At 38.2% G+C, this 27,203-nt stretch overlaps 2 protein-coding genes across 10 annotated transcripts in view; both read left to right on the plus strand.

The window, feature by feature from the left end:
• The window catches only part of mta1 (metastasis associated 1), a 51,604-nt gene extending 46,482 nt beyond the window's left edge, over positions 1 to 5,122 (plus strand). For all 4 annotated transcript variants that reach the window (XM_044166075.1, XM_044166076.1, XM_044166074.1 and 1 more), the window contains 3 exons: positions 367 to 522; positions 2,925 to 3,070; positions 4,464 to 5,122. In XM_044166075.1, coding sequence (XP_044022010.1) covers positions 367 to 522; positions 2,925 to 3,034 — 266 coding nt within the window. In that variant the 3' untranslated portion in view covers positions 3,035 to 3,070; positions 4,464 to 5,122. The remainder of the gene's footprint in view (positions 1 to 366; positions 523 to 2,924; positions 3,071 to 4,463) is intronic.
• Positions 5,123 to 12,647: 7,525 nt separating this feature from the next.
• Positions 12,648 to 26,859, plus strand: tmem229b (transmembrane protein 229B). 6 transcript variants are annotated; one of them, XM_044166986.1, is made up of 4 exons: positions 12,648 to 12,967; positions 13,294 to 13,381; positions 13,468 to 13,606; positions 23,267 to 26,859. In XM_044166986.1, the coding sequence occupies exon 4, from the start codon at positions 23,319 to 23,321 to the stop codon at positions 23,904 to 23,906; it is 588 nt and encodes a 195-aa protein (XP_044022921.1). In that variant the 5' UTR covers positions 12,648 to 12,967; positions 13,294 to 13,381; positions 13,468 to 13,606; positions 23,267 to 23,318; the 3' UTR covers positions 23,907 to 26,859. The 6 variants fall into 6 exon arrangements, with proteins under 6 accessions (XP_044022921.1, XP_044022923.1, XP_044022920.1 ...); XM_044166988.1 differs by having other exon boundaries at positions 12,648 to 12,911; XM_044166985.1 differs by having other exon boundaries at positions 12,648 to 12,911; positions 13,294 to 13,606.
• The last annotated feature ends 344 nt before the right edge of the window (positions 26,860 to 27,203 follow it).

Here is a 27,203-nt window from a genome sequence, read left to right on the forward strand (position 1 = left end):
AATATTGTTAGCACTTTCTTCCAGAAATTACCACACGTTGATTCTGAGAAAAGAACATAAATTTGTTCTTCTCGAGGGATTAAAGCCACGGTTGCCTTCCTGTATTTAACATATTTAACTAGATTCCTAAATATGTATGAAAATGCAAATATCTTGTGTTAGTTTAAAACATTTTGTCATTTTTAATACCTCAAAATGAATACCAACAACCAGTAGCAGCATGTATGTCACATCTTCCAATTCAACTGTTACTCAGTTTATCTAAAACCACCTGCTTTCTGTCCTCTTTTTTTACTTTCCCTTTCTTCCTCCACCTCTCTTCATGTTTCTTCTTCTCTCACTTCCTCTCCTCTCTTTCACCTACAGAAGCACATCCCCGTCCAGCCAAACCCGACCCCCCAATTCGTGGAGGGACCATCTCTACAGGCAGCCTGACGCCCATAAAGTCGTCCCCCATCCTCAACAATGGCTCACCCACCATCCTGGGCAAACGCTCCTATGAACAGCACAACGGACTGGATGGTGAGTGAGAGGAGAGGGCTCTGAGTACAGTATGTTTGTGTGTCAGCTCCAACGCATTTCACTTTCACTGAACTCATCATTATTTTTTACATATGGAGTTTTTTAGCAGTTAATATCTTGTATCATCATTATATATTCTGATTTTATTTTCAATAATTAGTTATTACAGACTATTATCTCACTTTAAAACTTCTAATTTCATTAAAAGTTGTAAATTAGCATGATATAAGATGTAAAAAAATACATGAAATAAAGATAATTTTCCAGTTTTTCCTCAGATCTGATAATCATGATCACCCAATTTAATTTACTAATTACTTGGTATTTTTAATACGACACTTTTAATGAGATATGATTTTTTTATGAAGGTGTTACTTGAATTAGCCCCAGCTGCTGTTATATTTGTGTTTGTATATGTGCAAATTTGACTCTAAAGGCAGTTGTTCGTATATATGAAGTTACTGGAGTTGAATAATGCTGTTGTCATTAGCTTTTAAACAAATTTTAACGTTTTTTTCATGCATTTTATTTGTCCTTACAGCATAATTTTAATTATTTTAGCTGTATTAACACAAACTAAAATGTGTTGCAGTACACATGAATGTTAAAGCTTTACTGTATTTGCTAAACATTGATTATTTTAACATTTAAAGAGAATGTAAAGGCCCTTCTGAGCTCCACGGCTCACGCGATGGCTACAACACACAGTTAGGATCCACTGCCGAAGGGTTAAGAGTTTGTGTGGGGCTCTTATTTTTTTGGGTTATGTCCCACTTTCCCCTCTCCCCTGTGAAATGAGAGAGAGGAAGAGACAGACTGAGAGATCAAGAGAGTGAGAGTATGCCAGAGAAAGATGGAGAGGAAGAGAGAGAGATTGCGGGAGGATCGGATTGGCCTTGCTGCTTTAGCTGGAGGCTACAGTCTATGTTGTCATGGTAACAGCGGAGAGGAAGAGGAGGAGGAGGTGGAGGGCTCGGTAAGTGTGTCCTGAGGGAGAGCATCTCCACTGGTCTGTGAGCCCACCTCAGGCCCAGGCTGGGATAACACACCAGGAGGAGATTTGGGGTTGGAAAGCAGCCAGGCTCAAGTATTAGGGATTAGTTTTTATTTTACGACCAATTTATCAATTTAGGTATTCATATCATGGTGATTTGTCAGAAGACAGCAATGGTTTCTAAAAGCATCTTTTATTTTTTTAAATTATTTTTCAATTGGTAATTACAGCAATTGTTGCATTATTTCTTTTATTTTAGTCATTTAATCAGGAGATATTGTTGTTTCCATAAGATGTGTACCTGCAGTATGTGTGCTGCAGTCATCTTTATTATTTTCAGTCTCTTATTTTTTCATTCATTTACAATTCGGATTGATCTTTTTTATACAAGCTCTTCTGGCTGAAACTTAAGAGCAGTAGTTCAACATTTTGGGAAATTCGTTATTCACTTTCTTGCTGAGAGAAGGTCGAGACCACTCTCAGTTCTGTGCGTTAAATATGGAGCTAGAGCCAGCAGGCGATTAGCTTAGCTTAGCATGAAGACTTGGAATCAGGGGGAAACGGCTAGCCTGGGTCTCTCCACAAGTTCAGAAATCCACCTAGTAGCAACTCTTGAGTTTACTAATTAGCACATTGGATCTTGTTTGTTTTATCTGCACACAAACATAAATATATCTCTTCTGTCTAAATGAACAACTTTTCCTTCTACATTGAAGACTTTGGCTTTAGTGTGGCCGTGGAGCATTCGATCACTGTTTTGCTGTAATTTTGCAAATGCATTGGATCAGCAGCTCTCCTTTGGTTTGGATCTACTGTATGTCAACATTTTATGAAGCTGTCTTTGTTATTTACCTCATAAAGCATATGGTGGTTTTTATCTGTGTAAAATAATGAGAAATACTGCTTTATGCACAATAGTTGTTGTCAAACAAGCTTCGTGCCTGAATGCCAAATTATTAAAAATATGGCTTTGTCAGATTGCCAACAATATGATAATGAATATTTATAAAGATAATTTGCTGAATGTCTTACTGTTAACTGGCATTTGGCAAATACAGGCTGCTGTTTGTTTCTGTATAAAGCAAGTGAAGAGTAGAGAGTATTTACAGTTTCAACTGTTGATAAAGTTTTGTGGGAATTGGGTGAAAGATGGAAACCTGACGTCAGCTGTGCTGTGGGAAGATGTTATGGATGTATTTTCTCCAAACATGATAGAGTTGGAGTTATCAAAGAATAAGGCAAATGATGATGATTCACCTCTATTCTTTTTATTCTGTATTTTGAGGAGCCACCAGGGGGCAGAAGTTTTTATCCTTTAGTGTTTCCAGTAGTATCAGTGGACTGATTGCTGACTGGAGGAGGCTGTGTCTGTGTAACCAGCATCTCTTGTACTCTTCCTCCTCTGCAGGCACTAAGTCCAAAGCCCTGACTCCACAGTGGGACATCATGGCCAAACGGATGAGCGAAGCGGGGCGGCCCTCTGTCTCCCTGCAGGACGAGGTACATGAACTGGACTGAACACTCTGTGGAAATGACCTCTACTACAAACCCCAGGTTATTTTTTTTTCTGTTTATACAATTTGTTCTGTTATACAATGCTCTTGCCCCAAGGTTTCGAAAATGTTTGATTACTTAAAATTGATATTGAGGTACTGGATTTAGATATTGTGATTTAAGGCGCTTTCACACCTGTAGTTCGGTTCATTCGGTCTGGACCAATACATTATTGCTTTTTAGTTATGGTGCGGTTCATGTTCACATTGAATTTTTACAAACGAACCAAGAGCTGTAAGCATGAAGTCATACACACTGACAGGTAACTCATTCATTGGGCAGTTTTGGTGACGTCATCCTGCATCATCGTCGCTACATGGACCCACATGGGGAAATCAAATTCTGGTGACTGACAAGGAGGTCATGCTGCCCTTTATTTACCTTCTCTGGTGTGACGAAGTGCTCATGAAGAAATAATTGATTATAGTCATTATTAGTAATAGTATAAGACTGCTGGACAAACAGTTTTATTTTTTTAATTTTTTTTTTTAAACTTTTTTAAGATTTTTTGAACTTTTTTAAAGTCAAACCAGACCAGACCAGAACCAGACTACCGTCTGTCTGACTGCGGTCCATCGCTATTATGTTCAAATGTTCTGCCTTATAGCTATCAACACCCAGAAGAAACACAGTTCTCACAAAGTTAATACAAAGTTCTTGCAGTCTTTAACTCAGGACTTTGAAAAAATCCTGCACACTAAAATTGAATTGAATGATGAATTTTACCTAATGAAGGTCTGAGTAAATAAAGTGAGTAAAAGTAATTGTGCTTGTTCTTTTGGTTCTTTCACAACAATTAATAACCAAAAGAAATCAGAACATGTATGAATGTGTGTGTAGACTCTGAGACGCAAACACTGAGCTGCACTTACAGTAATTTACAATCAGCTCTGTTAAACTTTAAACAACCAACCTGCTTTTAAAAAAATGCTTTTTAATGTATTTGATGTTAGTCCAAATCCAAGGTGATCAAGATGTGAATCAATTTTACTACATTTTTGCACTAAAAGCAGTATTTAAGGAATGTGTGATGAATATTGTGATAGTAACATTTACCGCAATGTTTTTGACCACAATAATCGTAGCATGAAAATTTGATTCCGGCATCTTGATCCGGTTGTTTAGTTTGATCGACAGATTTCAACAATCTGATCCTAAACAAACCGAACTAAATGCAGGTTTTTATTTGATGTGTTGGATTATGGTAGAAATCAGTTGCATAGCAGCTGTGAGTTATATGTGTAGTTATGTATATTACTACGGTTAATAGAAGATATTGTGGGTGTTTTGTTAATTTAACTGTTCATTGCCGGACGAGTATACCTTAAACATATAACTGTTCTTCAGTGTCAACAAGCATCATAATCACTTTCCTTTGTGTTTTCCGCAATAGAGGGGGACATGAAATGGAAAGGCATTTTCCAATAAACCATAGCCAAGGGCAGCTGAGGGAAGTTGAAGCTGAAAGGAGACGACAGCATTGGCCACCTTTCTTCAGTCAGTACGGGTCTGTCACACTGCTGAAGACCAATCGATAATCGATCAGTTTGGCTGTGGTCAATGAGAAGATGAGCCTGACTGTACAGGACTGTGTTTATTACTTACATTTCTTGTTATAACTGTCATTGTAATTATTGCTATTGTTATAATAATTTTTTTTTTTTTACCAACTATAACTCAGCTTATTGTTTGTCGATCAAACGATGGAACTTGTGAAGTTTCATGAAAAATACTTGCAGAGCCCTGTGGAAAAGGGTGGAAGGACTGTAACATAAGCCACTTGCATCTTCTATGTTTGTTTTGTTGTTGTTTTTTTAACAAGTTAAATTTAACAAGAAGACGCACTTTTATTTCAGCGACACGAGTTAACTCCTTGTCTTTTGTTTCAATGAATTTGAATGCTTTACGGGAAATCTTCTGTTTTGTGAGCCGGCCCTGCTCTTCGGCCAGAGAGGTTTAACTTATTGAGAAAGACTTGCTGTTTTTTCTACCTTTTTCACAAGTAATGCATCTATGCTTAGATAATGTAATTAAAAAAGATAATTGATTTTCCTTCTTCTTTTGGTGTCTGTGCACAGAGGTGGTGAAAGGTGTCAAAGCTCCTTTTTTTCTTACTCACACAGGTCTGCAAACAGGGTATTTGCAAAATAGCTGATGCTTTTCATTCAAAATTGCTTTATATGTTTTGAGCCTAAAAGATTATTAGTATTAGAAAAGATTAAATGCAGAAACACAACCATGTTTTGTAAGCGAACGTCCAAAAACAACTAAAAAGCAGGAATGTGTTCTGCTTTCATGTCGTCATTTTGTCAATGTGTTTATTTTATGTTCATTAGTAGTAGTTGTCTTCATTGATTACAACTCAATTTGCACGACTGACCAGTCACAGTGATTCTATCGGTTGATACAAGAAAATATATCAGTATACAACACATCTGCTATTTTTGTATCTCTATCCATTTAGATTTTGAACTTGACAGTTCGTTATTGACCTTGGAAACAGCCGTAATAACAATAACAAACTTTGTTTATAATGCCCCCAAAAAAAAAAAAAAAGAATTATTACACAAGGTCAAAGGGATAAACACACACATAAAGGAACAGAATAACAATATCACCAGCTGAAAACAAAGAGGCGAAAATAGATTTAAAAAAAAAGGTAAGTTAATATACATACACACACCCGTGTGTGTGTGTATGTATATGTAATATTAATGTGTATATATTGAATGTATGTGTGAGTGTGTGTGTGTGTGTACGTATTCACATCCCTTTAATAGACCTTAATCATTTTCCAATGTCATGTTTAACTCCAGCCTTCACTTGACTCAAAGTATCCCACCAACGTTCAAAAATTTAATTCTGTTCTTTATTATTTTTATTAATATCCTTTTTGAGAAATTTTGAAACGTTCAGTGTTTAATTGTCTTTTTGTAGCTTTAAATATATATATGCTTTCCCCATCATAATAATGATGTTCAGGTCTTTTCCTTCTTTGTTCCTTTTAAAGGGCAACTATTAAGATTATAAACTTCTAAGATTATTATAACACACTTTTTAAAACAGAGTTACAAAGTGCTTTACATGGGAAAACCCAGATAAAACAATTCAGCACAATAAATTAAACAGAATAAAATACCCAACCATAAAAAAAGATTTTAAAAAGAGGGTGAACTAAACAAACAGAACAGCTAAAACATAGAACAAAAAAGTAAAACAAACAGGTGACATTAATAAAAGGCTTTTTTTAAGAAAAATTAAGATTTAATAAGTGATTTTAAAAGTTACTGATTTACAAGTTGACAACAGTCTCATTTAAAAAGCCCATTTACTCGCTTAGATATGTTTTTAAATGTATTAAAATCTAGAGGAGAAACTTAAAGCTGAAAGACAGTGTGTCCGTGCGTATCAGAGAGCCTAAATATTCCTGCGGAGCCAGCTTCACTGTTAGTCTGACACCATTCGCCTGTCCTGTGGAAGCAAAAAGTTATGGTGAAGTGTCAACAAACTTCAGTTGTCACTGCAACAGTTTAACCGCTGACCCACGGCAAACTGACCTGTACAAGCACACGTTTTCCTGGGGAGATGTCTAATTAGCCAAACAACATCCAGCTGTTTGAACTGGTAGAAAGTTGTGAGGGGAATTTAAGAATTCTCTTTCAGACAATATTTCCTTTTTACACTGCAGATGTTTGCAAACTTTTATCAATCAAACTTTATTTGTATAGCACCTTTCATACAGGTTAGTGCAGTTCAAAGTGCTTCACAGATGACTGACAAGACGATAATAAGACAGACGTTTAGACCGTAATAGAGTGAAATAAAATAAATGAAAAGACAGAACAAAGATAAACCTGATGACAAGGTGAAAAAGATTAAAAGCTCTAAAAATAATAATAATAATAAAATAGAATTAGATATAAGCTAGACTGAAAACTAGAAAAAATATTTAAAAACAAAATTAAAAAATCGAGGGATAAAATCAATAAATAATAAAATAATCAATAAAATAACATTTGTACAACATAAATACAATAAAATAAGAGAATAAAATAAAGTAAATAATGCCTACAAACCAGTCTTAATCAAAAGCCTGGCTGAAGGGGGTTGATTTTAAGTTTACGATTAAGTTTAGTTTAAAAAGTACAAAATCGGAGTACTTCTTCCACCACTGGTATCCATGATTAAGTTATAGGGGAAAACTTTAAATCACATGCCTCGCTCAAAGAGAGCGCCATTTTGAGACTGCGAGGCAGCAGGAGTGGCATGTTGATATAGAATATATCTGACAACTTTGTTTACTAGTTACTTTTCAGATGACTATTTTTCCTCTCCAGTAAAACCAACCATCAAATTTGGTGATTTTGAATTTGAATTTTAAACTGAAGGACGAAGTGTTCCTTTATGGGTTGAGAAAATTCTCCTACTTCTTAAGCTAAATAAACAATTTTTAAAAAACCTTGGATCAGCTGAAAAATGCTTTGTCACAAAGCTGAAAACAGGGCTGTTTTTCTGAGCTCATGAAAAGTTGAATTGTTAGAGATACGTGGTTTTCACAGAACAGCGATGCTACAGACACATGATGATATGATGCATTGCTGTAGATTAAACTACCCAACAGTATATAAAGTAGTTAAAATTAAACAACTACAGTGGTACAATGCAACATACACATTAATGCACCAGTAATATTCCAAAAGCATCAGATATAATAGTAAAACACTGACAGGGACCATTTTTCTACATAAGTGAGTACTTTTACTTTTGATACTTTAAGCACATTTTGCTGATAATACTTGAATGCAGGACTTTTACTTGTAGTGGAGTATTTTCACAGTGTGGTATTGCTACTTTTACTTAAGTAAAGGATCTGAATACTTCTTCCACCACTGAAAACAAGAGCAAGTGCAATGAGTTGTGAGACACGACTGTGGAACAGACAAAAGAAAAAAAGGTCTGTCCATTGATCTCAGTCTACATACAGGCTCACATGGGACTATGGGTCAAACATACAGCAAAGGAGCCAGGCCACGTAGTTTTAAAAGTAAGCAATAAGATCTAGAAATCAATCCTACAACATTTTGGGAGCCTGTGTAAAGAGGCTAAAACAGGTGTGTTGTGTGAAGCCAAAGATTTTTGGTTAAGACAAGAACATTTTGAAACTGCATTTAGTTTCCAGCTAAATGTACAATATGCAAAGCATGCCTGCATACAGTAGTTAGTGACAGAAATACGTGGAAGAAGAATAAACGGAAAGAAGAATGTACATTTATCGCTACAGCAATCACATGACTACAGAAGAAAAGAAAAAGAAACTAAATGGAGCATAACAATAAACAATAAGTACTATCGACACATTTTATGTAGGACTTTGTAGAAGCATCGCTTGGCTGCATTTACAGCTGTGAATCTTTTGCCTCTACCAGCTTTGCACAAATGCAATTGGTGGTTTCTCTGTTTTCCTTCCAGATCCTCTCAAGCTCTGTCAGATTGTATGCAACGAATCTGCGAACTGCAATCTGCATGTCTAAATGCAGATCTCTAAATATGTTCAAGATTATAGTCCAGGCTTTGACTACAATTAGAGCATGGTTCTGAAGCCACTCCAGTGTTGGGGTCATTGAGCTCTTTCTCTTCTCTGAGATTGTTTGTGCTCTGAAGAAACTCAATATTGTCATGGATTAATGGTCCAAGCTGTTATTTTCTGTTTCAGTCCACTCATCTGTAGGACAAGGTCGATGCTGATTGCTAATGTAATGATTCTGAGTGTGCACCCCTACTGTCTTTATGAGGCTCTGTGGAAAATGGCATCTGTGAGGTATTTTAGTATCTACCATTAATGTCCAGTTGACATCATATCTGGTGAGTGAGCATACAGATAACATTGTTACGATGCTCTTCAAATCACTGATCGACCATCCATGTCTTGCTGTGTTACATTATCATATATCATCATGTTTAATCATTATACCCAATGTGCCTTTTACTTTTATGTACTCTTATCAGAATGGACAGTGCCATTGTTACTGGAAGTCCACCATGGAGCAACCATGGGCTAATTCTGCAACAGTAAAGAGTCTCATCAACCACTGCACAGAAACCATTACAGCTCTATTAGCTCTATTATCAGGTACTATATCATGTACATGTGACACCAGTACCACTCTCCTTAGGTCTTTTCCCATAGAGCAGTGATTCCCAACCAGGGGTATATGGCGTATCCCAGGGGGCACGTCTACAAAGTGTGATGCTGGTCTTTAGTATATTTATTGTCTTAATAACTAATAAACTGCCACTTATAACAAGCCGACTGCACAGGAACCAGCTTTTACCCACTTGAGTCAGCTGTACCAACTGAACACGTTATGCTGCAATTGTAAGAGTGAATGAAAATAAGTTAACAAGTGAACAGAAAAGCTGAAGTAGTCAAGGTTTATTTAAAGTGCATTATCACACAAACGTGTCTCAACGCACTTTACAAAGAACAATTAAAACAAAAGAAGAACTAACATACACCACAACTGATTATTAGAAGGAAAATCAGAACAGAGAACAGATGAGTTTTGAGTCCGACCTTAAAGGTTTTCAAAGAAGGTTTTGTTCTAATATAAGTGGGAAGATTGTTGCACAGGTGGGGAAATAAGATTGCTGAAAGTTATGGACAACATTAGAAAGCTTCTGCCGCTGTAAGTGGTAGTACGAAAGCAAACTTGACTGAACCTACTGAAAGATACTGAACCTAAACATAGACAATTCCAGGATAACTGTGTTTTGCATACTATATATTCATATGGAAGTAAAAATAGAAACTATACAAAAAAAATTAAAGGCAAAATTACAAGTCAAAAGAGACAGTGGTATCATGTAATTAGTAGCAGCAGTCTAGTATGTGTAACCAGTGTACACCTTAATATATTTTTTTTATGATATTGTAATGATACTTTGTGTTTGTTTGTATTCATATAGAAATATAATAATGTATATAATGTAATAAAACTAACATATTCATATAATACAATATAGTCTAATATAGTATGGTATATAAGATATAGTATAAGGTGAAATGTAGTATAGTATAACATAATATATAGTATAGAACAACAATATAACATACAATATCAGATATAATATAGTACAGTATGAGTATAATATATACAATTAAAGCAAGCCTATGTAACTTTGTAATTAACTGTGGTAGTTACGGGATAATGGTGAATGCTAAAAACCTAGCATAACAGTAGCTTGAGTAGAAAAGAGTCATAAAGGCAGTGAACTGGCTCAATATTGTCAGTTGCACGGCAATATCTAGCTAAATGTTTGCTAACATTAGCCACCATAAGCTACCTGTCATACTGTCATGGGCTTGGGTTTGTGTTCTGTTATTTCATGTTTTATTTTGAAATAGCCTCCTTCCCTCAAGTGTCTTTTAGTTTTGCTTCCTGTGTATTTAGTCTGTGTCCTTCCTTTGTTCAGTGTCTGTCCTTTGATTTTGCCTGCTCACTGCTGGACTTGTTTTTCTGTCTTCGACTGCTTACCTGCTGAGTGTTGCTTTTGCCCGCCAATTCAGTGTCAGCCTTATTTTGTTAATAAATTATCAAACTGCACCTGCTCGGCCTCGGTTGTCTGCATTTGGGTCCTACTCCTGCTTTCCTGCTTGACACACCACAACACAAACCAGACCAAGCAAGGTTGTAGCAGCAAAACCATTGAGTGTGCTGAATTGAGCGATGGTGCGTTTTGTTGCTTATTAATTAAACATTTGAATTGTTAAGAGGAAGAATATGTTTTTATATATAATATATATAAATATAATATAATATGTTATGCTTAAATAACATCCAGTTTAAAATCGATTGAAAAGAACATATTTGGAACGTGATGGGTGATGCTAATGAAGGAGTACTGGAACTCATCTGCTGGGAACCATTGCTCTAAAGCATTTCTCAGGAATATTGTCAAGGCTCTTTGGGTTCCTAATTATTGGTTCCCTGTAATGACCTGGTGATGTAGGACTTTGAAGTTGTAATTTTTTTTAGAACTTATTTGTAAAAAGCATCATCAACTTGGCTTAAAAGGAAATGTAAATCACCAATGCTACCCATTTCTACACTCTTCTGGAAAAATAACTGAATATACTGTATTAAAGGCCTTAAAGGCTTTTGTAAGTGGACATAATTAACACCCTTTAAAACACAAACCAAGAAAAGCTTTTTGGCAGATTATAAAATTGAAAAGGGAGTCTATTACAGTTTACTAAGAGGAAGTCATTATATTAGTTTTCAGCCAAAGTTCACTGACTTTCTGTAATAACTGATGGCAAGTCCTTACCTAAGCACTTGACTGAACCATCTGACCTTAAGTAGTTTGAGAGTAGATTATATTGACGTCACTGACGTTTATGACACTGATAATGATATATGGGTTTCAGCCAACGCCACTCCTGGCTCTAAAACAAACATAAAGAGACATTACTATTGGTGCAGGTTACACCTCTTCTTGTGTCACTGGATATATGTGAGGGGTCAAACCTCTTCAAATATTAATTCCACTGGAACACCAGTGAGAATTAACCAGATTAGTAGGCTACAAAGGTCTGAAAGTGTAGGAAAACAACATGAAAATTCTTTGAAAGTTTGAACACAATATGGTGTTTGGAAATGATGCACGTGTTTGTGTATGTTTTCTGAGAATTGAATATTTTTTAGCGAGAAATTTAAGTTAGTAAAAGAGCGTGGCTCACTCTGTAAGTATATAGCTGGATTGGCTCCACACAACCTGCAGCAAATTATGTGAGTGAGGGCATTAATTACCTCAACTTACCTGCTCTGAGCTTTTAATGAGAAATATCTTACAACCAGGTGAAAATAAATGTCCCCTGTTGGCAATGTTTGCCACTTTTAACATGTTTTCTGCTACTTTTGTTCTGTATTTGGATAATATGTAGCAGAAATGCCTGAATAAGTGATTAAAGTTAGTTAGCCAGTAATGGAGTTATGTGTTAACACTTTATTTTAACCCCCAATTAGCTTTTATAAGCAGTATATAAACAATTGGTAAATGGTTTATAACACCCTTCTCTACAAAGGCAGACAGCACAAACTACAGTGAAACGTAAATTGAGAAAAATAAGGGTTTAGAGTTTAAAGTCAGGCTGAAACTATAACAGATGGTTAGGATGTCTTATTTTATGTCTTTTTAGACTGATTATTTTACAACATAAAATCACTGACATTGACTAATAGATAAGACCTAAAAACTGAAGAACTTAAGGGAATATATTTAACAATATATTAAACTATTTTACAATTTCGTATATTTAAATATTTGACATAAAAGTAGCTTAACCACACTAAAATGTGAATTACAGTTGGCAAACGCTGAGATGGCAGCAGCTGCTACTCTGCTAAGCTAGGCTACCTTTTAACAGGACAAATTTGGCTGTTTTTGTTTGCCATGACTGGATTTAGCTACTACTAGGCATACTTTATTTTATGGGATACCAAACTAAATTTAAAGATGTTAGATCATATCATATCATTGATATATTTAAATTACAGGAAACAGCTAGGGGGGAACGTAAAAGTAGCTTTAACCAAGGCTAGCTGTGGCTATCTCACCAGCTAGCGTTAGCTGGATTTGGCTCTCTTATTAGATTGTTTGGTTTGGTTTTTAGCTGAATTTTGTAGTTACTGCAAATTTGATATGAAGCTACAGCCAGCAGCCAGTTAGCTTAGCTTAGCTGGAAATGGGGAAAACCGCTGGTTGCCTGGCAACCAGACCAAGTCCGACACATAACCGAGACTATAAAACCACAAATTGTCATTTTTAAACTTTGTTTTTTGTACGTATCCAATAGAAGTGATAAAACGTGTTGATTAGTGAGCTTTAGAGGTGCTGGTAGGCGGATTTTGTTACTTTTGGACAGAGCTAACTAGCTGTTTCCCTTATGCTTAGCTAAACTAACTGTTTCGTGGCTATAAGCTAACGTTAGGTTCATATTGAACGAACATATCTTCACATCTAGGTTAGCTTGTTAACTCAGTAAGAACACTAATTGGCGTTTTCCCCAAAATGTCGAACTATTACTTTATAAATGTCGTTATATCTGCTTACAACTACATTATGGGGTTAAAGTGTTACCGTGAGTCATGTATTCCCCACTATGCCTAGCTAATGACCACTGTGCTTACATATTAACTACAGCCTGTTTACCATCCATACAGACTGGAGGACTTCCAGTCAAGTAACTACCAGTCTGGAGGTTTGCACGCTGAGCTGCGGTGAAGAAATGGTTAACCAAAGATGCAAGAGGTGTGTGAGTCTGTCTGAGCATGTGCTGCTGCTGCTGCTGCTGCTGCAGTGAAGTAAAAATGTGTCAATTTCCAATCGGAGAGCAGAGACACCGTGGAGGAGAAGCCGGGGACAACCGACGAACAGCAGACGCAACACCGCGACATCCTGGACAATCTCTCCGGGTGATGTGTTTGATCCACCGGCCTGTGTGCTGAGGGAGACGCCGCAGAGCTCAATCTGAAGGTAAAAAAAAAACCAACAACCCTGCACTGAGGATGATTCATGTCCGTCTGCTGCAGCCGACTGCTTTGCGACATGTTGCCAACATGTTAAGATTTAGGAAGCATGGCTGGTCATGATAACAACATATGTGTTTGTGAAGCTTTTGAGTAATGACATTTGTTGGTTTTCTCAATTTACCTAGCCTCATGTTGGAAATTGCGTTTGGTTATCCTTAATGTGTGTTTTCTTAACTGTGTCCCAAATCCAATGCACTGTAATCAATGCAATCAAGTAAATAGCTGCACATTTAGTTAGAAACAGGATGCATTCGTCTTCATTCGGCATGTTTTTATGCACAGTTGGGCTGTTACACCTGTTCAAATGTGGATAGGACTGGCGATATAAGCTCAGAAAGAAGACTCTGGCAGTAACCTGTGTGTTTTATTATGTCTTGTGGATTTCAGTGATGCTTTTTAAGGTTATAAAAGTCCCCTTTGTCAAATTTTAGGGGGCTTTTTTATTATTTGTAGATAACCGTACCGCACTGCTCACTGGGAAGGACGCGTGATGTTGCAGCGGAGTCCCAGCAGCCGAGCCTGCGCACTGGCCCGTAGTTTCCAGGGACAAAATAAGATGACTTTGGCCATCTAGTGTAATTACAACCCATGGAGTTTATCTACAGAGCCGACTCATTCCTGTTATGATTTCATTTCTTCAACATGGTGACATTTATAGTTGCCTTTTGCAGAAAAAATTTGCTTTATGTGGGTTGGATTTCCAAAATCCCTCATCGATTTATTCCATATAAAGCCTACAGTTCATCATCATTTGGGGTGGGATAATTCCTGCTGATGCCTTGGTAGCCTATATTCCCCCTTAGTTTTACACTGGCTGTATTGACATTTGGGACCTATTTATAACCCAGCCTTCACAGCAAGGAATCCCAAAATAACCCCATGACAGGAGCACTGGTTTAAAAAAAATTACATTCAGCAGACCTCAGCTCTGTGGACTGTGTGTAAAAGACCATATAAGGCATGTTGGGAATGCCCATTTGTAGGTTAAAGGTAGAGCTGCACAATTAATCGAAATATTATTGAAATCACATTATGGCTAACTGCAGTATCCAAATCGTAGAAGCTGCAGTTTTTTGATAAAGGTAAAATGTGTGACAAAACAGCATTATAATGAAGTCCTGCGGGGCTGCAGAGATGCCCCGGCCTACAAATCTTGTTCTCCAGATGTAAGAAAACATGTTTGTTTGGTACAGACCTCAACAAATGTCACATCATCATGATTTTAATAGTTTTTTTCAGTGAAAATGAAAATTGTGATGCAAAAATAGTCATTCTCACTAACTGTGAATCATATCGCAATCATAATATCTGTCAAAATAATCAGAATATGATTTTTTTACCATATCGTGCAGCCCTAGTTAAAGGCACATAAATAGTCATTGTTGAGGGGAAAAAGTTACTTTCCCAAACCAAATGTCTCCTGTGTGTGAGGGAAGATTAAAACAAGTCGCAATAATGACAAAACTTTGTTTCTGTACTGTTCCAATACAGATACAAAATGCTCCACAACAAAAAGAATAAAACCAAGCACATAGACATGTAAGACATAAATTAGGAAATATATACATAATAAGTACACAAAGTAAGGTTTCAAATGACAATAAAACAACTAGCAAACAAAATAGAGCTCGACAGATATCGGCTTATTACAGATATATCAGTATTGGCATGTGTATATATATATTAGCTAATAATAGTAGTACATATCATAGTACATATCTTGGTCACAGTTTTTTAATAAATGAATTTAAGGTTTCCTTAACCCTTAATAAAAAATGTTTAATTATGTGAAAAAACGAATATCTATATATATATTATTGAATTTTTTAAACTCTCAAATGTCAGTATTGGCTTCAAAAATCCAGTGTCAGTTGGATAAAAGTGAGTTTTGTGTTTGCTTTAGAAGAGGTCTCTGCACCTTTAGACCCTCTCATGTGCCTATTTGACTTAACACACAAAAGCACTAAAAAGCATGCTAAATTTTTCACTTTGCTCAAAGCAGGTGACTATTTAGCTCAAACGTAGAAAAGGTTTCAGTTGTAGTCATCTGGACACTGTTTTCAGAATCAAGACGTTTCGGCTCCCATCCGGAAGTCATTCTCAATTGTGAAAAAATTGGACGGGAACTGGAAATTTAAGATAATCTGAGTTACATAAGCCCTGCCCTCAGGAGGGAATCTGCCTGAGTATCTGTTAATAGCTAGTTTCACCTGAAACTGACCTAATAGTTTCAAGATGGCCGAGTGATCAGTAATCAGGCCTATTGTTCTCTGGCTGCATCTACTTCATCACTGTTAAGTGCCTGATTAGCATGTGATAGGCGTGACCAAGGTGATAATACACTCTGATAGACTTTGGGCAGATTAAATCTCAGACCACCATTTCTGTTCAAAGAGGGTTCTCTCTTTCTTCACAAAAATGGCTTCCTTGACGCCCCGTTCAAACCAACTTAGCTCAAACCTTCTTTTGTTTTTCAAAGGTCTTTGTCCCTAAAACCTTTGCAGAGCAGCCAGCATCAATTATGCATTGTCAACGATTGATTATAAAGCTTCTTTGTCTGCTAACAGATTAACATGCGCATGCATCCCTCCATTAGAGGCATTACTCTCCACAGCACCATGATGACCATGTCAGTAAATCTCCTGCTTTCTCTGTAGCTGCTCCAAGATTTCTAATCTATGGGGCATGACCCACATGCTATTCAGGACAGAGGGCTTAGCTGCCATGTCTTAGGGTCTTTCATTAAACTGCAAAGAGCTCAAGAGCTGTAATGAGTGTGTGGGGGATGAAAGAGGGAAAGATGGAGAAGAGAAGACACTTTCAGAGAAGATTTCGAACTATAAAGGTCAGTTTGTTTAAACCTAATTTTGTGGATATTTATGGGGTGATTAAGAGCTAACATGTATCAACTCAACAGAATAGATTAAAAGTCAGAGTAGATTGCAATGCAATGTGTTCCTGGTCCCAAAGACAAGGCACCATGCTAAAGAGTGAACAGACTCCAGACTATACCATCAGTCTGTGTAATGTGAAGGTTGAAATGACCAAGAGATGTTTTATTTCCAAATGTGACACCGAACATCAGCAGAAAGTGACACCTTAAGCTGCCAGTATGCTTCATCAGAACTGCAATGTCGGATGGTCGAATAGTTTTGGAACACCCGTGCCCCACCCCTCAACTGTAGGTGAGCTGTAGCTCTTTTTTTTCATTCTTTACTGAAAATGTGCACCGTTATTCCCGTATGTAAACAATATCGCGTCTCCCCTCCTCTCTGTGACGGCCAGTTTCTCACTCTGCCTTCCAGTGTGGCCATTCAGAACTTTAAACACTTCTGACCCACTTCTTTGCTGGTATATCCAGGCCCATATGCTTAGACAAGAATTAGACCAGCACCGGTTACACTTTTTCCTCTCCATTTCAATACCTATAATAAGGATATTGGCTGATACTGAGTTCACATGTGATACCAAACACCTTTTTTCTTCATTTTCAGTTTTCACTTACACCTTTTATGTTTGTTTTTGTCATTATTTTTTATAATGACAAATGTTAGGACATCAAAGGGGTTTAAAGGTTATCAGGTAACATAAAAAACTTTTACATCTTCTATACAATGTTAAAGACAAAGAGTTATGAACCACGTAACCTCAGATTTTATTTCTTCCAAATCAATAGAGCCTTTTGGATTTGAACCCTTCAGAGTGCCGCTCCTACCACTCTGTTTACGTAGAGCCCTCCTCCCCCACCACTCTGCTTGTTTTGTTCAGGCTTTCACCTTGCAGATATAGAAAGGATGCCTTCTATAAAGTTATATGAGCCTCTGTTGGTTGTGCTGCGTCCAGGCTTTTAGTCTCAGCCCTCATGGCGTCTCTCCAGCTCTATCAGAAAACGTACTTGTTTGTGATACTTTATATGTCTCTAGGGGAAGCTTTGGATTTGGGGTGAGGAGGGAGAGGTGTGCTATAGTTTGAAACCCTGCAATGGCTGAGATTGCAGCTAGGGAAATGGAATAAGTAGTTGTCTACTTGTTCATAAGAAACTCTTTTGTCTATCGCACATATGTGAAATATGTGAATAGTTTTTTACGATCTCAGAACACCAAGAAGAAACTAAAGTACTGCTTCGTTGAAGGTTGTTGCTCGATGGCATCATATACCACCTCGGTTCCACTTTAGTAGTCACGGTCTTTGGTCATCTTATATTTTTGGTTTTATGTTTTTTAATCTTTTCGCTGCAAGATATTCTCATGGCTGCCAATATATCTGCTGTCCCTCTGTATATCTTTTCTGATCGAGCTTTTTGAGGTTGCGTTGAAGCGCATGAACGTCCTCGCTGGACCAGTTGACCTGTGAATCCATCCTTATCTTCTAAAGTATAGCTGAAACAATAAGTTGCTTAATCGATTAGTCGAAACAAAGCAAAAATACCAAACATTCCCCTGTTACAGCCTCAGTCCTGAGGATTTGTTGCTTTTCTTTGTCTTAAGTGATTATAAATTGAATATCTTGTTCGTCAGAGAAGACAAGACATTTGAACACTCTGTGATGGCTATTTCTCACTATTTTCTGACATTTTAACAATTAATCCTTTGGTCTAAATGATTAGTTGATTAATTGTGAGATAATCTGCAGGTTTAGTTACGAGTGGCATTTAAATCAAATCCTCGAAATTTGATTGGATTGCGAAAAAGTGAGCTCCTGATGGAGAAGGAGACATGTGATGCTGTTTAGGCTTGTAGCCAGCTTGCTGTTTCAGGGGTAACTGTCGTTTTGATCAATCGGATCAGTTTATTTTGTGCTGCCTCGCAAAGTTCTCCTGCTTCCCCACCCCCCAACCCTCGTACTGTCCATCTTTCTCCTCCCCTCACTTGACACACACCTCTCGTCACTCAATCACTTGCTCATTATGCACACAAAGAAGCAAAATTGATCAGAATCAATTAGTGCTGACTTAGGAAGCCATAAACCTGTCTTACTCTATGTGCAGCAGTCAGCTTTCAGGTTAGTTGTGCTGTGTGGGTACATAATTTTTTGAATTGCTGATTAATTTATACATTTTTTCAATTAATTGATAGGGTTAGTGATTGCGATGTCATTATATTGCTTGTTTTTTCCCCTGAAAACCCAGAGGTATTCAATTTATAATGATATAAAACTGAGAAAAGCAGCAAATCCTCATATTTTAGAAGCTGGAACCTGCAAGTAGTTTGCATTTTTGCTCGATAAATTACTAAAACAATGAATCGATTAGCAGAATTGTTGGTGATTAGTCATCTGTCGATCAACTAATTGTTAAATCATCCAGTTGTTTCAGCACTGTCCTGTCAGCTCGTCAGTATCCTGGCTTGTGTATGTCAGGAAAATAAGGTACAAAACACAAATATTAATCTTAAATCTAGCAGGACAGATGCAACTACAAGGGCATGTTTCTGACAGCTGCTGTTTCCATCACCGGCGATGAAGCGGTGGTTAGGTCACCTTGGTCACTGGCACTTAACTGCATTGGATACTGCTGGTTTCTATACACTACACTGCAGCCTCCCAAAGTGACCTTCCAAAAGTCTGCATAGGCCTGGGATCTGTGCCACAGCCAGAGCCAGAGAGCTACAGTACATGAACAGGGATTATGTCGTAATGAAAGGTCAGCAATGGGTTACGTTTCTGATTTAATCACGGAGGCAGAGTTCACAGCTGTCGGCATGCTCTCGGCACAGTAAAGGCACCTCTGTTTTTTTATTTTTTTATTTATTTTTTTATTCAATCTTGGCTGACCCCCATATCGGTGTGTTTTTGTCAGGCTTGTCTTTGTTTACCTGCTGTCAGAGGAGTGTCCAACTGACAGACCTGTCAGCCTTGTTTTCAACCAGAATTCTCAGTTCAAAGCTTGTTCTCACATACTCCCTCTCTCTATCTCGCTCTTTCTCTTTCTGTTTCATTTAAAAGCACACGCACAGTTGGTGTCTTCCCTCTATGTCCTCAGACAAACCCCATGGCGCTCTGTGGTTAGACTTCCCTCCCTTTCAGTTCAGATAGCCCCCTGCCTGCGCTGTGTTTCCCCGTGGTCATTGGGATGTTTACAAAGCAGGCAGCTCTATCACATTTGCCATTCTGATCACCATCACACTGTGATGTCCCGTAGCAGGGTTCAATAGAGTGCAGTGGCGAAGCGGGTCGCCGCAGCAGGAGCTGGCAGGAACTTCGTCGATCAATACTTTGGGCCCATGAGAGAGCTGGTGGGGCGGTGGGCGAGATCCTACAACAGCTGCAACAACAGCAGCAGAATCAAATAGCACCCAGTGTGTGAACTGTGTCATGCTGAGGCAACAAGTCAATAGACATGCCTAAATACACACACAGAAAGGGTAAGCAGGGTGTCCTGGCGGCTTAGGGTTTTAAGATGCTGACCATGTAATCACAACCTGGTTTGAGTCCGACCAGGCACTTTTGTCTCTCTCCCCTAATTTACTGTCAGCTACCTACTATCTATCTAATAAAGGCAAAAATGCCCAAAATACATAAAAACTAAACCAAAAAAAAAAGTCATGTAACAATTTATCTGGAGTGTCAAACGTTAACACTCAACTTAATGTCTTTTATAGTCAAGTCAGGGCCAAAAATATGATGCAATTCTGTCATATTGTACAGAAAAACACCTTGTTCACATCAGCCTCGTAATTGTAATTCCAAGTTGGAGATATTAGGAATTTATGACAGCTGTCATATCTCTCTCTTTGTGAAAAGAACTACAGAAGTGTCAACAAACCTGTTGCGCTAATACAGTCAATTCAGCAAATTTAAAGAAGCTATATACTGTTTGAATGTGGTTTTACTTGTTAATGAAATGCTTCAAAAAAGTAGCACAATATAAAATAGCTATTTTGAGCTTAAATTTACATTTATCTGGATCAATCTTTTCATCTGCCTTTGCAAGAATCTCAGAAACCTGTTTGCTCTGTTACAACATGCTGGCTTCCTGTTTCGTAACAAACGAATCTGCCTTTGCACAGTAAACAATCTGAGGGATTTCAGTTGTAATCTAACCTGTTGTGTTGACAATATAAAATGCAGTATAAAGACTTGGGGAGGCTGCCAAACGTCTTAAGGAGTCACTATGATAACTCTGATGTCTCTGATATACAGACAAGAGGCATTGAGGATACTGATTTATGATGATTTGAACATTAGTAACAACAGAAATCACCTAAAAAATAGACAGGGGTGTAGGAGGAAAAGAAATCTCATACACTTTGTCAATACTTGCAGTGAGAAATTATTTCTTTCTTTCTCTCTAAAGTTGACCTAGCTTCTAACCTCTGAAATAGCCATCCATTGAAAAAGTGGATGAAGAGAGTGAAGGCATGTGATCCTCGGGTGAGAGATGGGGAGGGGGGACTCCAGGTAGCAAACAGAGAGAGTGCTTTGATACAGACCAAAGATTATTTAGTGATGAGTTGGGAAATATGTTTATTCTCTTTTTTTTTTCGCGAGTTTGATGAGGAGATTAATACCTCATATCTGTACGTTAAATATTATGCTACAGCTAGCAGCCGGTTAGCTTAGCATACAAGACTGGAAACAGGGGGAAACAGCTTGCCTGGCTCTGTCCAAAGGTAACGAAATTATATTTCGTTCGTTTAATCCATACAAAAAGTCTTGTTGTCACTGTTGTTGATGTTGATTGTTAATTAGTGAGCTTTAGAGGTGCTGCTAGGTGGCTTTTGTTACCTTCTAAGGTTAGCTGTTTCCCCACTTCCAGTCTTTCTGCTAAGGTAAGGGTATGGGTATGGATGTTCTCATCTAACTCAGCAAAATGTTGAACTATTCCTTTCTAGTATTGCTGATCATGTGATTGAGGTTTTTCAACCCAAAAGTCACAGGGAAAAGTCAATTTAGCATGCTTTATCATAACAGGCAACCAGGTAAAGCCATTTTACTGCATCTAGTTCTCTTAGTAGGTTAAAGCATTATGCTCAAAATCTTTTGCAAAATACTGTTTGACGTAAGTCTTCTTGAATAGATGAGAAGAGAGGGAGAGTTTCCCAGGCAGGCTGTAAAAAGATGGTATAAAGGGTTTAGGGAGGTCAGTTGGTCCATCGCTGTGGCCCAGTCCCTCACATGAAACCCTTGTTCCTTGTTTGGGAGAAATGTGCTAATCCCCATGGGCCCACTCTGGGTCCCAGCCAGCCTTTGAAGACAAAAAGAGCCAAAAAATTGGCTTTTGTTCTTCAAACAAGCTTTTGTACTCCTAACCTCTCTCTGAGCTTGTATTTTACAGAGCGGTTATGATCCATTGTATAATGGTTGCTGTTGTGACACAGTTTCCTCTGGAGGCATTGTATAGTAGAAGATCTACACTCAGTGGCCTTCTCAACTATGTGGTCTTTGAACTCCTCGGTATGAAGCTGTTTGCCTTCATGTTTTTTATTGGACATGCAGTGTAATAAATAGAGTAGAGGAAGGATCCAGCCTTGCGTGGGCCTCCTGACACCTGACACCAAAGCCTGTGTGCATCAAGCTGCGGGATTTGGAAAAAGAACACATGATGTAGGCAGTCAGATGATAAAGCTATACCTTACATAAGAAACCCCCTCAGTCAGTCAGTAAATAGCATCAACTGAGGGAAGGTCCTTAGAATTAAAGTGCTCTGTAGCCCTGCTGTCTCTAATTTAATCTTTCTGTTGTCAACTGAGTGTTGCCTTGTCCTTAATTAAACTTTAGCTTGGCACTATTTTAAATTAAAGTTGTAATCCTTAAGATTTCCCTGGTTGATTTGGCAACACCTGTGGTTACTGGTAGTAACACCAAGTACGGTTTAATACTACAGCAAACAGTTCGTTGAGCAGCTATGTTTTCAGAAATGCAACAGAAGAGCAACTGATGTGTCTGTTTGCAGTGCATCCAAACAAAATCACATTGTTTTAATTAAGAAGTCAGTCAATAATCTGCTTTTTAGTAGATAGTAGTAGTACAAGTAGTTTTCCACACAACAGCAGGACACAGTAAATGGAGTTGGTTACTTGCTGGGGAGTTGGAGGTGTCATCATCTAATAGTTCACTGTGGCTGTTTTTTTTTTTTTTTTACAGCCTCCCTGCAATATTTAAAACTGATCCGCTGTCAAAAATACAGAAAATGACTGTTGTCTCGTTTTGTGGACGCATTTTTGATGAAGGATCATGATTAGCACTAACAGCGATGACATATACACTGCCTTTCCTGTGGCTTCTTCACAATAAAAGTCACCCCATGTTTTGCCAGTTGAACACTTTTAATGTGAAGCAACAGCAGTAGGATGTTCAGTTTGAAAAGAATGAAACAGTAAATGGTGAGGCTGACATCAATCAAATAAAATCTCTGGACTACATGTCGCACCGTTTCCTGTGAATCCCTAGTATGGAAATGAATAAAAAATTACTGTATAAAGAGGTAAATACTGAATGTAAACACATTAAATTGCAAAAAAAAAAATCCAGAGCATAAATAGTATAAGAAATGAGTTCATGAAAATTGTATGTACTAGAACTTTAAATGTAGTGGGAGTTGATGTATTGTACCGTGTTTCCTTTGTCACTTTCTTATACCTTTCTTTCTGTCCTTTCCCCTCAGACCTGCATCTCGTTAGCATAGATAGAAGATTTGCGTGAAAGCAAGAGGAAGGATGGTGACCTTGGAAACCCCAGAGGCTCCTGTACCTCTGACGGCACTGTCCCGCTGGTACCTCTACGCCATCCATGGCTACTTCTGCGAGGTCATGTTCACAGCCGCCTGGGAGTTTGTCGTGAACTGTAACTGGAAATTCCCTGGCGTGACCAGTGTGTGGGCGCTCTTCATCTACGGCACCTGCATCCTCATCGTGGAGCAGATGTACTTGAAGCTGCGTGGCCGCTGCCACGTGCTGCTGCGCTGCATCATCTACACTTTATGGACATACCTGTGGGAGTTCGGCACGGGGCTGCTGCTGCGCCAGTTCAACGCCTGCCCCTGGGACTACTCCGAGTTCCGCTACAACTTCATGGGACTGATCACGGCGGAGTACGCCGTGCCCTGGTTCTGCGCCTCCTTTAGCGTGGAGCGCTTGGTCATCCGCAAAACACTGCGCCTGCGCTTCCATGAGGGGCCTGAGGATGGTTGGTCAAACCATCGGTCGGATGCTGGGGGCGGAGGAGGAACTGTGGGGGGTGAGAGGAGGAGAGAGAGGAGCAGAGGGATGGGAAATGATGCTAATGGCTACCTTAAAGGAGAATGAATGAAGGAATAGAAAGCAGGACACAATCTGAAACCAGCCCAATCGCCCTGCTACACCTCTTCTACCCTCCTCAGCCACTTTTCATAAGCAGTCCGCCCCCTTAACTTTATGGGAGGAAGGCAAACAGACAGCTATGTAGACTGGGCTGGTGTACAGAGTTATCAGAACAGCCAGAAAACAACACCTAACTGGGGCTTCAAACACCCAAATCACTCCCTGTGCTCTCTACTGTCAGCAGAGGCACAATTTCTGTTTTTCAGGGGCAAATCAGTCTATCTGAAAGCAGAATGCTTGCTGCATAGAAATCCTAATAAAAAGTAGCAACAGCTGTAACATGTTCTTTTTAAAATGTACATATTGTCCTTTAGTATTATTCAAAGTACTGTAGTAATGTAGCTACAAAAAGCTCTTTAAGAACACAGCGTCCACCCTGAGGCAATGCTCCACGTGTCAGCTTACATCATGAATGTTTTGCTGCAGTTAGTGAATACCCACAATGCCTGGAAAAAAAATGCATGAAAAAAGTTGTCTTCCAATATAATATACATTTTTACAGAGCTCATCCAGCAGCCATCCTGTACATCTCTTGAGTCAGTCTCCTGCTTGTGTGTGGGGGACGACAGTAGCTCAGGCAGTAGAGCCGGTTGACCAGCTATCATGGTCGATTCCCGGTTTTCTCCTCCTGACAGCATGTTGAAGTGTCCTTGAGCAAGACACAGAACCCCCAAACGGCTCCCGGTGAGCAGGTCACGGCCTTGCGTGGCAGCTTCTTCCCCATCAGTGTATGAATGGGTGTGTGTGTGTAGGCTAATGTGAGGCATTTTAAAGCGCTAAATAAATGCAGTCCATTTACAGTAATAGCAGTGGCTCTTTTCTGTTGATGGAAATGATTGTGAGTCATGAGCAGCAGCATAAAGCACCAAACCTCTTGGTAATTTCCTTTTTACAGTTTTTCAGAGATGACTCACTGTCTGCATGTGTCTTTTATGTGCTTTAATGTTGTTTCAGATCTGCCAGGGTCACATACGCCTCATTTCTTAATTCTCATTCACTGGAAACCAATAGTAACTCCTGTCAAATCATACAATTTACCTAATGAGGCAATGGTTTTTTCCCCTCACGGCTGCTGCCACACGATCCAAAAAGTGTTTCGTCATTGATAAAATACTGCTTAATTACCTATTTTCCTATTCCTATTACACTGTAAGCGTGAGAGCAGTAGTAAATTTTGAATGACACTGAATGACTTGATTAACTGAAAGGGTTTAGGTGTGACGTCAGGTTTCCAGATTTGAGGTGTTTGACTTCCAAAACAAATGTCATATGCGTATGTTTTACCCATCACAGCGTTGTTGGTCGTCAGGTTTTCACCCCATTGTCATGACCCTTCTCCTTATGTACTTTACAGTTAATTTGACGAGTGTGTGAAGAGCAGGAAATATGCAGCAGATTAATTAATCAACAAGTATCAGAATTTGTTGCTCATTTCTTTCCAACATTAATGATATTTTAGTCACAATCGGTTTGATTTCATTGGTGAATTAAGACCTCTGTGTTATTTTATAGTATCTGAGACAGGCTGCACACGTTTAACTGTAATATAAACTGGTCTAAAATGCTTAAAACAAACAAAATATAACAGTTCAGGTAGTACTAGATTAACTTCAACTGCATTTTTGAATGGTCCTAACTTCACAGCACTCATGTCTTACATGGCAACGTCCAGACATTTGGTACTCCAAGCAGGTGAAAACACACAGAATATAATGCTTATTTCCTCTGGTGTTGTTACTCTCCATGTGGATCATGTGACTCCCTCTACTCTGGAAGTAGAAAAAGATCAAGGACTATAAACTCTCACCTTCATGCACACAGGAGCTGAGTCAGTGGATCTGGTGCTACTGCATCAAGCATAAAACCGTCGGACATATCCCTCTTTACCGTGATTCAAAGGTACCCGGGGATTGACAGTATACATGAAATGGAAACCTGATCTCTGAAAAGTATTCCTCAGGAGGACCATTTATGTTGTAGACTCGATAACAACATTTTGTGCTGACAATAGTTGAACTCAGCTTTCCCCCCATTTTAACTGATAATAGGAAAAATGCAAAAAACAGATCCAAATCCATTTTTTCCACCACACTACTGGACTATTTAAATGCGTGACCTTCATGATTGTGGCTGCAATGGCATGCAGTGTGTTGTCTCCCTGAGTCCAGAGGGTGGATGGCAAGAAGCTTGTTCCACATGACACACAAATTGCTGCCACCCAGTGGATAAACTGAAAACTGCAACTGGAAAATATATGTTTTATTAAGCTTGGACAAGAAATAAAAAGACGTGAAGGTAAAGAATCCTTATTAGGATAAAAAAACAGAAGGATATCACATTTTTTATTTTTGTTTAATTTCGTACATAATTCTACAGGCTTAAAAGCAATATAAGCTTCTGACCCAGCAATGATTATCCAGCTCAAGGCCGTTACCTTTTTTCTCTTAAAAATCTACTAAACTACATTATGAGAACTGGTATGCAGCTAATATCTTTATCCAACTCTACTGCTTTGATGAGACAAATCACAAGAACATGCAAAATAAGTGTATTTGATCTCTGCAATATGTGAGAGAAGGAGTATTAGGTGATTGTGTATAGTGTGTTTTAAAAAGACACCTTCTCTCTGTGTGTATGTGCATGTGAAGTATGTTAAAACTGAACTGATTCTCTGGTATTTTTACCTTGAGGCTGCATGTCCAAGAGTTTTAAATTTCTCCTCCAAACTGATTTTATCCAAGTGATTATTAGCCCCATGTACTGTAATGGTTGCGTATTTTTTCATTAAAATGTACAGGTTTTTAGTCAAATGACTGTACTGTATATCACTCACTTTGATTATGTTTCCATGTATGATTTATCAAACTTTGAGATTAAATGTATTTATTTGATCTTAAAATCTGTGCGTTTTGGAAACCATTTCATTTCTGTCTGTCTTCCTGCTTTATGACCAAATACCTGCAAAACATTCCCATCATCCTCAGCTAATTGTCAAATGTTAGCATACTAACACGCTAAACTAAGATGATGAACATTGCAAAGATTACACCTGCTTATACATCCATGAAAATGGTTTTGTATTATTACCCCAATTTTTTCTTAAGTGGGTAAAAAATGACCAATATGTATTTCCTATGGAAATGTATAGGGATCTTTCCTCATCTGTTATATACTGTATTTACTGTGGATATTTCGTGACTCGCATTAGTCTACATTATCTTTAGCATTATGACAATTTTACAT

The sequence above is a fragment of the Siniperca chuatsi genome, linkage group LG15 (genome assembly GCF_020085105.1).
Source record: "Siniperca chuatsi isolate FFG_IHB_CAS linkage group LG15, ASM2008510v1, whole genome shotgun sequence".
Lineage (NCBI taxonomy): Eukaryota > Metazoa > Chordata > Actinopteri > Centrarchiformes > Sinipercidae > Siniperca > Siniperca chuatsi.

Bases quoted from the DNA above. Each gene is read 5' to 3' on its own strand.
- tmem229b (XM_044166986.1), top strand. From the start codon at position 23,319: ATGGTGACCTTGGAAACCCCAGAGGCTCCTGTACCTCTGACGGCACTG.